This window comes from Lepidochelys olivacea (assembly GCF_965140295.1).
Source record: "Lepidochelys olivacea isolate rLepOli2 genome assembly, chromosome: 1".
NCBI lineage: Eukaryota > Metazoa > Chordata > Testudines > Cheloniidae > Lepidochelys > Lepidochelys olivacea.
Window position 1 is genome coordinate 292,982,911 of NC_140411.1, and position 12,428 is coordinate 292,995,338.

The 12,428-nt window shown below is 40.2% G+C and overlaps 1 protein-coding gene across 4 annotated transcripts in view; it reads right to left on the reverse strand.

The window, feature by feature from the left end:
* The window catches only part of MON2 (MON2 homolog, regulator of endosome-to-Golgi trafficking), a 156,180-nt gene that overhangs the window by 114,180 nt on the left and 29,572 nt on the right, over positions 1-12,428 (reverse strand). For all 4 annotated transcript variants that reach the window (XR_014709113.1, XM_084610419.1, XM_084610417.1 and 1 more), the window contains exon 5: positions 311-440. Coding sequence is in view for 3 of the 4 variants with exons in the window: in XM_084610419.1 (XP_084466545.1) it covers positions 311-440 (130 nt within the window). In the remaining variant the exon portion in view is untranslated. The remainder of the gene's footprint in view (positions 1-310; positions 441-12,428) is intronic.

Genomic DNA, 12,428 nt, shown 5'->3' on the forward strand with positions numbered 1-12,428 from the left:
CTTTTAGAGCTTTACACCACTCTGGCCTGTTTATGCAATATAAAGGGACTGGAGAGGGCATGAGGATCTCATCATGAATCAGGATCAAGAATGCATTATATTAGATTCTGCGAAAACACAGGGGTAAAAGTGCATCCCACCCAACAAAAGTGAATGAGCTATGCCTACAATTTTTGCAGCATTTAGAAACTTTGTGTTCTTCAATATATTTATATATTTCAGAATCCTGGCAAGGTAACTATTTCTGTGTTTTTAAATACAGCTCTAGAAAACAGGTTAAAATACACATAAACAAAAGGAAAACATTTACCTTTGTATCGTTCGTCTTCAGAAACCACTCTCTCAAAAACGACAGTAACTACTTGTCGCACTGTAGCTGCAGCAGTGTTATTTGTGATATTATCTTTTGTGAAGTGAAGTCGAAAGCAAAGGACAATTGCCTGCCAAACAATTTCCAGTTAATACAATGTATTTTTTTTAGCTAGAACTAATAGTTAACCATAACATTTTTTCCTCTAATAATTTATCAAGAAGATACCTAGAGATGACTTTTTTATTCTTCTTTATATTTTATATATACACATAAAGCTGAACTAAAGTCTGATACAAAAAAGATTTCTAGATTGTGCTGTGAAAAATGTATTTTCATTGCTCCCATGGCCTCATGGAAATTAGACAGTAATAATTAAATTCTGATTTAGATGTGCCAATGAAGGCTAATAATTTTACAGGCAATTCAGATACAATAAGTGACCATGTAAAACATAATTTAACACTTATTCCATTAAAATAACTATGTTAAGAGGACATTAAGGTTATATGGTTAGTCACACACAGGTCAGGAAATGCTAAAGTAGTATACACAACCTTAACTCTGCCCCCTCTTGAATTAGGACATGGTCTAATTACATGATCACACATTCCTCTAAGGCAAGTAATTACTTCTCCCTATGGTTCGTATTTTAATGTTATAATCACACTATATGGTAACAAGTTGGTTCCTCTTCAAGGTGCTAATACCTCACACAGTAATGATAGTAATTCACAAGATGTTTCTCAAGAAATACACTGAGTTGCATTAATAGTACATATTTTAATAATCTTTTTACTATGTATTTTATATAGAATTTCTCATTGTATGACATAAGTTTTCTCCTGAAATAATTCATTTTATAATTAAATGTACTAGTGTATGTTTTTGCATTGTGTTGCACTTCAACCACAGTAACATTGCAATATGTTGTGAGTTTCACAAATATATAAATACATTGTTCAGCTTTCTCTTTTTGTAATTGACTTATGGAGTCTGTTTACATGGCACACACAGATTAATACACAGTACCATAAGATACCATACATATATAAGTTTCCAGCAACTACTACCTGATACTATTTATTTTTTTAATTAGACAGCACTAATGGTAATGCCTATAGTTAAGGCTGCCTAACATTTTCCTTCATGAAATCAGTGTTTTAATTACTTGTAACTTCCAAAACTTCAACTTTTAGACTGAAATTTTCCAAGCTGTGTCTATACCTTAGGCTGAATTTTTTTTGCTGGGAACATTTTAGCAAAAACAGTTCAGTCACTTCTCAGAATTAGGTTAAGGAAAAATACATTGCTCTGTAGAGACTTGTTAAGAATTTGGCAGGTATATTCTGTCTGTATTGAGCATGCTCCAGCCAAAGGCCGAGCAAGCCCTTCCCTGCGATTGCTCTTTTTAACTACTAGGGGTTGCTGCGGTGCCACATAATGAAACAAAGGAGGGAGACTTTCTTGCAGCTGCTCGCATGCTTCTGCTGCTGGCACCAAAAAGGAGGAGGAAACTACTTGTCTGAATGAAAAGGGTGAGGAGATGGGGGATGCAGAGAGGCTGGTGAGAGAATAGAGAAATGAAGAAACAGGATCTAGGCAGGATGAAGTGTGAGGAATAAAGAGACAGACAGACAGCAGGATGAGGAGGGGTGGACGGGGCAGAAAAAGGCTACTGGAATACATGTTAGCAGCAGAGGAGACAGATGTGTTAGACAGGGAAAGAAACATCAGTAACTACTACATAATGCTCCCTCCCAGAACCTGGAATAGAACCCTGGGTTCCTGTGCTACCTAGAAAACAGCATGAAATCCAATGGCAAAGTGCCTTCCCTGCCCTCAACCACCCACCCCATTTATTGTCTCATCCACAAAAGAGAAAAGCCAGCTACTGCTATCAGTTACTCCACTCTATTAGCTCTAGTGATACAGGTCTGTGCATCTAAAGATTCCAATCCTGCCAGTGAACCATGTGGATGGTCAGTATTTCTCCACATGCTAGAAGTTCTGTTTTTTTTCAGTTTGTATGAATCCACACATGCTTCTTTTTTGTTTGTTTGTTTGCTGATATTTAAGACTAGGAAATTACACAATAAGACTTAAACTTGTGAAGTCAAGCACTCGAACGTTAATAAATGTTGCCCACACAACCTTAATTTGCGTCCTTTGTGCATATACATTGCTGAGATAGTATACAGTTATTTAATAAGAGACTTTTTTCTACTGGACCCTGCCTCACTCAATGCACAGGATGGAGGATGTTCATTATTCAACACGTGGCATAGTATATTTACTGCATACCATCCAAATTCTATACGGAGTAGAGAATTCCTAATTTCCTCAGACTTTTCTGTGGCGCCCACCACAATATCATCTCACTGCTTCACAAACTTTAATGAACTTCTCTTCACAATACTCTTAAGAGGTAGGGAAATATCCTTATTCTATAAATAAGTAATAGGCACAGAGAGATTAAAGCCAAAAATATCAACAATGTCCACTAATTTTCAGTGGCAGTGACCAGGACAGAATTCAGTTTTCCAGGTTGGCATTCAACTGCCCATACTTCCAGACCATCCTTTCTTTTCCCACAATCACCTGCTTGATTTAACTACTCATCTTCCAAATTCAGCAACAAACGAGGTACAGGTTATACAGAAACAGCTTCATGAACTACACAACCTTAATTCTCTGAGCACCATCCATCCCGTACACTGAACGAGGTTGGAGTCCCACAGAAAGCATAGTAGGTGATTATATACAGTAACTCCTCACTTAACAATGTCCCGGTTAATGTTGTTTAATTGCTGAAAAATTAGAGAACATGCTCGTTTAAAGTTGTGCAATGTTCCCTTATAACGTTGTTTGGCAGCCGTCTGCTTTGTCCACTGATTGCAGAAAGAGCAACTCATTGGAGCTAGCTGGTGGGGGCTTGGAACCAGGGTGGACCAGAAGGCCCCCTATCAGCTCCCCTAAGCTTCCTGTGCGGTAGCAGCCCAGCAGGCTATCAATTGCCAAGCAGTTCAGCTGTTCCTTCCCCCACTGCCATGTGCTGCTCCTGTCCTCTGCCTTGGAGCTGCTCCCGGGAGCCTTCTGCTTGCTGTGCGTTGGGGGCGGGGGGGGGGGGGGAAGAGGGGTGCTAATGTCAGGGCATCCCTCTCCCCACATATGCTTTCCTTTCACTTAAGGATGGCTGAACCATTTATGTTCATAGATATAAAAATATCCCCTTCCAGTAGAGACCAAGCACAAAAAATGTCAACCGGGAATGTTAGTCCGATAAATCTGAGAGGCTGAAAACAGGTTATAACAGAAAATACTGTGTAGTAACTACTGCATACAGATTTCAGAGTAACAGCCGTGTTAGTCTGTATTCGCAAAAAGAAAAGGAGTACTTGTGGCACCTTAGAGACTAACCAATTTATTTGAGCATAAGCGTTTGTGAGCTACAGCATGTGATGAAGTGAGCTGTAGCTCACGAAAGCTTATGCTCAAATAAATTGGTTAGTCTCTAAGGTGCCAGAAGTACTCCTTTTCTTTTTACTGCATACAGAGATGACTAGTGCCTGCAGATAGTAAGGGGGCACAATTTAAATGTTTTCTTCCCCAACAGCTTAAGTCACGGCCCCTTACAACCCCCCTCCACCCTCAGCAGCCTCTCCCCGCAGCTCCCAGATGTTTGCTGCTGCCGCCTTACCCAGTGGCCACAGCTCCCAGCTTGCCAGCTCCAGCAGCTGAGGTATGATTTTGGGGGGCGGGGGGGGGGCGGCAGCCACACTATATGACAAGCAGGGCCAGCAAACCCTGGCAAAAATCTGGGGGGAGACACGTGAACCAACTTGCCTCCCCATGCATTGCCTATGACTGCATGTAGCTTTTTCTTGTTAAATTCACACAGCAGTTTAGTTTCAGTTTGTGGAAAATACAGAATGCCTAACTATTGTGTTCCTGATGCAGCATCTAACAATCTCTTCTCTTAAGGGATTTCTGTTTCCCTACTAATGACGCGGCTCTGGTCAAAACATGATCTCTGACTGACAAAATTATACAAGGATAAAGCCCATTTTGTAAAAACAGGAGAACTTCTGAGATTGTATCTCAGCTTCCACAAGGAAAGACAAGGATGCGAGAGTTAGACATCAGAAAAGGAACTCCTAAGGCCTGCTATCTTTTGTGTTTCTTACTCCTTCAGCAGAGAATGAAAAAACTACAAACGCAATAGCAGAGAAAGGAATAACTAAGTAACATTAGACATACTGATGTTAAGTGAGGCAAGAGTGGCATGCCCCACAAAAAGAGTTATTAGTAAAGTCCCCCCAAAGGCTGGCTCAGAAATATTTGTCTTGTTAAGACTAGGAGAGTGATTCAATATAATGTATTCCTGCAGGGACTGCTATGCTGTTGCATTCAATGTCAACCAAAAAAATAAAATCCATATATTTAGTGAAGATGCTAAGGGCACACATTAGCTCCAACTGTAGTTATACAACTGCTTCTGAACTACACTGTATGTGACTGTTTTAGGGGAATATGGATTCATGCCAGATTTCTACTGTTCTTGATGAAAACAACATGACATTTTGTAGTGTTAAAAAAAAAAAAAAGGCAAGAGGCCCAACTATTTAAAGTAGAGATTATTTGTGAAACTTCGGAATTAGCTTAAAGGCGACCAGATTTGCTGTTCTTTAGGACACAGATTAGGGTATAAAGTACCAAGAATAAAACTATCTGAAAGGTTTCTGTTCGAACAACTTTATTGTCACTTTCAATAATGGCTTCTTTACCTCTCAACATAGGTTACCATTTTTTAAAAATGTATGTCTGGAAAAAATGAAATAACAAAAGAGTGCTGAAGGTCTTTGAAGTAACTTTGGTGAAGTTATTACCTAAAGAATGGAAAATAACATAAAAAGTAGTATTTATAAACTATTTGAATGGCCTTGATCACCCTGGCTCTGTGCCAATATCTGTCACTTGTATTGCAGAAATGAAATGAAAGGATGAGTTTGTGTTATATTTTAATAACCTCCTAAAACTGACCAAACAATGATCTTTGTTATCTGGGGTAGGCTAACTAAACCCTTCTGCACATAAGCAGGAAGCCTTTAAATCATCACCTGGGAAATTAACTTGTTAGAGGCAGCCAGAGTATAGTTTATTATATTTTCAAGCTACAAGTCATGAGCCATCTGATATTGATATCTGGGAGTTTACACATCTTTTTCCATAGGAAACCAATTGTTCCAATATAAAATTCTTATATGAATTGTTTAATCTTTCACAAGATGGAAAGGCTATATGTTGCTATAGATTATCATATTAACAATTACTTACTAGAAAGAAGGTTAAATATATTAACTCTAAAGTTAAAAAGCACTGAATGAGATCACCTTTTGAATTGCTTACAAGGAAAACCTTCAACAAGGGATTGTCAAAGAAATCAATAATAGCATAAAAAACACTCAACTTCAAATCTTATTAATTAAAATAAATTAAAAATAGCTTCAGATCTTCTATTTTCCCAAGTCACCATGCCAATATTGAAACTGCTCCTCAAAAGGACTTGAATAGGTGGGCTGGCTTATTAGTATAAGACTAGCCATCTAGTCAGTCAGGTAAAGATGGCAGTTCCTTTAGTGATTTTGCTCTTCCCCGGCTCTTGGGCGAGTGGGGGAGGCCCAGAATATCAAACCAACACACGTCCCAAAACTACATCCCTGGGTTTGTTGTTAACATTAACAATTTGAATAGCCAAGTCCAAGAAAGTACCTACTACCTAGCCCCCCAGATGCCGAATTACTCTCTGCCCTGTTCTTTACACCATTTATCCAATTTCCAGTTGCCTTAGTGGACTAACCTGCCACAGCTGCTGCAATCAATAGAAGCCCTTGATAACACTACTTTGTTCCCTCCTGTGTACATTTTAGACTGTAATCATCCAAACAAAAAATAAACGTTAAGGGAATAGGGAAAAAGAAAGCACCTCCAACAAAATTACCCAGGCAACCTTTAAGGCACTCAGAATGTAGTCACTCTGTCTACACACAAAGTGCTTTCAAATGCACAATGTACATTGATAAAATAATGAAAAATGTTTCTCTAATCTTTCAGTTACAGTAATCTTAGATATTATATGTAATAGACAAATACATTGTGCAGAAACATGGTTTTAAAATTCTTTCCAATTTGGATATTGAAGACTGAATCTGAGAAACCAATTCTGTAAAACTGGGGAAAAAAGACAAAGAATGAAGTCCTTTTGTTCAAATTCACAGCATTTGAAAAGGATTCTAATAATTTTGACGCCCCAGAAAAATCTGACAGTGGCTAGATTAACATATGCTCTGCCTTCAGAGCATAGTGAGATGACGACAATTCAGAATGCTTTTTATAATACTATTTAGATGGAAAATGAAGAAAAAAACCTGTAAGGGGAATTTTGGTATACAGAATTCCTCAATCCAAATTTTGCGAGGACATGGATCAATAGACCTATTCTTGCAAAAAGTACCATGAAATTAAGATACAAGTGGATCAAGACCCTCATTTTTGTGTCTCAGTTGAAAGGTGGCATCAACACAGTGCATCTTTAAGTTATATTGTAATGTTATTTCAGTTCTAACTCAAACAAAAATGTGCCACCAACACAAGGGCTATTTAGGAAATAGGTTTTTTTGGGATGCCTCCTTTAAAATACTAGTCAAGATAAACTCTTGGTGCATTGGCTGTGATTTCAGAGCTCAAGGTGTTGTGGGGTCTAGATTTCTCTGCCCTGAAAACATCCACACGTGCACAAGACTACTGGATTTAAAGCACTAGGTTATTATTCATGGGAATAGTCCTTTTTTAAAAACCACTTCTGGGTCTTATAGTGAGGAATTTCTTATTCTGGAGAAACAGCAAAAACAGATAAAAAAAGGAAGCTAAAATAAAACCAGTAAAGGTCCAGATGCAGAGGAAGAAGGAAAGACTAAAACAGCAGAAACCAGAATTTTTTTTCGTTCATCCACTGCATTGTACCAAGGGATCAGCAAAAAACAAAACAACAAAAACACACCAACCCTTTCATTTTGTAGGTAAAATCTTCTGGCCGAAGTCACCCGTCATGATAAATATGCTAAACAGTATTTTGTTAAGAAAATATTCGAATACTAAAACTTAGACGCTAAGAAACAAAATTCTTATTCTAAATACCAATATTAAACTTTTTTCATGAGTGCTTGCGTATGTGGCAAAAAGCCAGAACTTGATCCACTAGTAGTTTTACATAGTCTACCCTTCCTCCAAGTCTAGAGTGGTATTTAAAATGTCCTCACTGCCTTAGGCATCAACAATATCTGTCAATACTAGCTTTGTGTAAATTAGTTTTGCAGGAGACTTAAGCCTTTCCAGTGATTGCTACATGAGCTACCTTTGCTGTCTTACAGATACTTGCCACTGCAAGGTTAGCCCCTACTAAAAGACAGTAAACCAATGAAATAATAATGCCAAAACCTCTTTGCTAATGGCTATAGACAAGTTTGTCTCCCGCAGGTCAATCAACATAGACACTAGCTTGCTTACTACTTTTCAGATTCTCAAGCTTCACCAATTCCAAGGCTTGACTTGCAGTGAGAAACCAGTAGCTAAAACTTGAACAAAAGCAAAAAACAGCTGATATGGAAGGAGAAGCTACTGAAAGAGAACACCCGTGTTTTGAACATGAACAAAGAACGGCATATATTCGATTGCAGGAACTAGAAGCTAAGGCAAAAGTGGACAGACTTAAGCTCCAGCTCAAGAGAATAAAGGAACAACAGGAACTGATTCATCCTGAAAAGCCAGCTTCTCTCAACAGCAAAGATGGGGACAGAATCTATCCAGTTTTAACAATGTTGGTATGTTGTTTGACTCTAAGGGTACATCTTCACTACCCACTGGATTGGCATAGTGATCGATCTATCAGGGATTGATTTATCACGTCTCAACGAGACGCAATAAATCGATCCCTGAATCGATCCCTGAATAGGAAGAGTAAGCGGAGTCGACAGGTTTCGCTGAGGTCTGAGTGAGTCAGTAAACTGCACCAGCGACCCTTTAAGCGTCCAAATGCACTCTCTACCACCATTCTGCACTTGCTCAGCCTATAGCTGAAAGGCTCCTTACTACTGTCCAGGGTGCCTGTGTACAGCTTCATGAGCCAGGGCATTAAGGGGTAGGCTGGGTCCCCAAGGATAACTATAGGCATTTCAACATCCCCAACAGTTATTTTCTGGTCTGGGAAGTAAATCCCTTCCTGCAGCCGTTTAAACAGACCAGAGTTCCTGAAGACATGAGCATCATGAACCTTTCCCGGCCATCCCACGTTGATGCTGCTGAAAAGTCCCTTGTGATCCACCAGTGTTTGCAGCACCACTGAAAAGTACCCCTTGAATACCCAGTACTGGCTGCCCTGGTGGTCCGGTCCCAAGATAGGGATATGCGTTCCGTCTATAGCCCCACCACAGTTAGGGAATCCCATTGCAGCAAAGCCATCTAGTATGACCTGCACAGTTCCCAGAGTCACTACCTTTGACAGCAGCAGCTCAATGATTACATTGGCTACTTGCATCACAGCAACCCCCACAGTAGATTTGCCCACTCCAAACTGATTACTGACTGACCGGTAGTTGTCTGGCATTGCAAACTTCCACAGGGCTATTGCCACTCGCTTCTCAACTGTGAGGGCTGCTCTCCTCTTGGTATTCTTGTGCTTCAGGGCAGGGGAAAGCAAGTCATAAAGTTCTATGAAAGTGCACTTACGCCACTGGGAATCATCCCAAACCTGCAACACTATGCAGTCCCACCACTCTGTGGTTGTTTCCCGGGCCCGGAATTGGCATTCCATGGCATGAGCCTGCCCCATTAACACCTTGATCTGCAAATTGCCAGTGACCACGGTTTTAGCGAAACCTGTGTCCATGTCCTCATCACTCTTGTCACCACGCTGCCGTTGCCTCTTCGCCTTGTTTTTCAGGTTCTGCATACACTGCACGATAATGCGTTTACAATGGTCATAACTGCTGCGGTGAGCTGAACGGGCTCCATACGTGCCATGCTACGGCGTCTGCTTGGGCAATCCAGGGAAAAGGGCGCAAAATGATTGTCTGTTGTTGCTTTCACGGAGGGAGGGTTGACTGACCACATTTACCCATAACCACCCATGACAAATTTTTGGCCCCATCAGGCATTGGAAGCTCAGCAATGGGGCCAAATTCCAATGGGCTGCAGGGATAGCTACCCACAGTGCACCGCTCGGAATGTCGACGCTTGCCACGGTACTGTGGATGCACACCGCCGAATTAATGTGCTTAGTGTGGACGCATGCACTCGACTTTATACAATCTGTTCTCAAAAATCGACTTCTGTAAAATTGGAGTAATTTCATAGTGTAGACATACCCTAACATCACTCTTATTAAAGCAGATCCTGTCAGAGGAAGATTACTTCACAAATAAGAGCGTGAATATTGTAATCCTGTATGAGTTTACTGTAAGTGTGCCTTTAGCCAGAATCCATCTTGAATGGAATAGTGTTAAACATGAAGTTATAGCTGTTGTAAGGAAGTTACTGCTTAAGGATCTTTTGATTGGGGATGATATTAAAACTTTGTTCAGTCAAGTTGATGACATAAACCAGTCACAGGAAAAAAATAATCCTGAACCTGTGTCTATTAGGGGCAAGGATTTGCCCATGGAGGGTTTCTCCAAATGTTTGTCTGAGGAAGATGGCTGTTTGTCTGTGCAAAGAAGCAGTGCATATGTGGAAAAAATTCTTAACTGTTTATCTGGTACCTCAGAAGTGATTCTGGCGTTAGATAAGGCTCAGGAAGATATTTCTCTAGAGAAAATTAAAAATTGGTGTTCAGGTTAAAGCCCTAACTGAGGAAGGTGAGTGATAAATTGTTGGCTAGTGAAGTTTGGGAAAGTAAGCCTGACTCAGGTAAAATTGACATGCTTAAAGTAGCTCAATATAATAAGACACTATTTGTGGAAAAACATCAGTTTATCCATTAAGGGAGGGAAAGGCAAAGAAAGTTTAGATGAGCACAGACAACTTTCTGAGCTGATGGCTTTGTCTAATCAGCAGTTTAGGAAGGCAAGGTGAGTGAAACATGAGTATCCCTATACCTTAACTGTTACCAGTGTGGAGAATTGTGACAGTGAAGGAAATGTTCCTCTGTCTGTTAGGGTAATGACTTGCCTATGAAGGGAGCTCCCCAATATCCAAGCAATTGTCTGTGAACTGCTATGTGTGCTGGGACAAAAGAAAGGATATCCCAAGCTGTTTGTCAAAGGGGAATGTTTCTCCAGCTCTTTTCTATCTGTGTCTGTTGCTAGTGTATTGCTGGATAAAGATTGTCTGATCAGGGTGATATCATAGCTAGGGCACAAGAAAAGCACAAAAGTGATTGGACTATGTTACCCACTGACAGTGTGGAAACTTAAAACAAGGAAGAGAATGCTCTAGTCTTGTGACTATGAAGTCTAGCAGTTTACCTGAAAGGGGGTTTTGTGAAAATCCTCCTGATGGGACAGAGGTGTTTCTGGATTTAAGTGAAACCCAGAAAGAGTCTGTTGTTGCTCAGGAAAATGTTCCTTTCGAGCAAGCCCTAGGTGAAAAGGGTAAGAACAGAATTTCTGTAAAAAATGGGTTGTTGCTTAGAAAGATTCCTGAGGAGGAAAATCTTCAGGGTAGTTTTTGGAAGCAGTTTGCTGCAACTGACAGGTGTGGAAGTGATTTGATTGAGTTAACTCTGGGTGAATCACTGTATAGAAAAAGCAACAGTTTGTTTGGGAGACTTGTTCCAGTTCCTAACTACCAGAGTCTTTCACAGGTTTATAGATCCACTGACTTTGTTTTACAAAGATGCAGTGTGAATAGCTTTGAGAAGGTTTTAGAGGAATGAACATTGTTAGGGACTTTAAACAGCCCTATAAGCTTAACCAGCTAGTTGGGGAGACAGTGTTGTTATAACATTAATGTCTCCATGTTGATTCTTTAAGTAAGCAGTTTGACTCAGCTACTGAGGAAAGATGAGGTTACTGGGTTACACGGATGCAGGGGAGAGCAGGCAAACTCTCATCTCTAGATATTTTGGATATGATTTGTAGTCTCTTAGTGGACATGACATCTGATTCTATGTGGAAGCAGAGGCTGGTAATGGAAGGACAAAAGAACCTGGAGTCTAACATGCTAGTGAAAATGGATGGTATCTCTTTAGGACAGCAAGCTCTCTATGATGGGGGGAGAGGGGTTGCTTCAAGACCAGAAGAGGGGGTTCAGGAAAGATTTCTTTCAGGATGTGGTCCCCATCAAGAATGGGTTGTAACTGTTTAATGATAGCCCGTATGGGTTCTGGTGGGGTAGGTGACAGCTAGGTGTGTGTGGATGGACGGTTATTTCCCATATTGAAAAAGGCTCTTGTGACACATGGCTAGAAAGGGATAAACATCCTGCAAAATAAATAACCCAGCCAGACAATGGATTCTGTTACACAAGAGTTCAGATTTTGACCCTACTGGACAGGGAGGAAGAGAAGGATTAGACCTTGCAAATAAAAGCCACAGGTTAACCCTAAAATACCAAAACACCAAGGAAGTGGTTAAACTGAAAGCCTATGCTAACGAAGATGAGGACCTTGCTAACGACCAGGATCCACCACCTCAAAGTGGTGCCAGACTGTCAGACCAACAGATGCAAAATGTGCAGACATATCTCAACTGTGATCATAGTACAGGATTGGAAGGGTCCTCAGTAGGTCATCTAGTCCAATCCCCAGGACTCAGGACAGGATTAAGTAATAACTAAACAATTGCTGACAAGTGTTTGTCTAATCTGTTCTTAATAAATCTACAATGAGGGAGATTACACAACCACCCTAGGCAATTTGTTCCAGTGCTTAACTATCCTGACAACCTAAATGCAACCTAAATCACCATTGCTTCTTGTCCTACCCTCAGACGTAAAGGAGAAGAATTTTTCACCCCCCTCCTTGTACTTTTATGTACTTAAACTATTTTGTCCCCCCTCAATCTTTTCTTCTCCAGACTAAACAAACCCAATTTTTTTTCAAACTTCCCTCATAAGTAATATT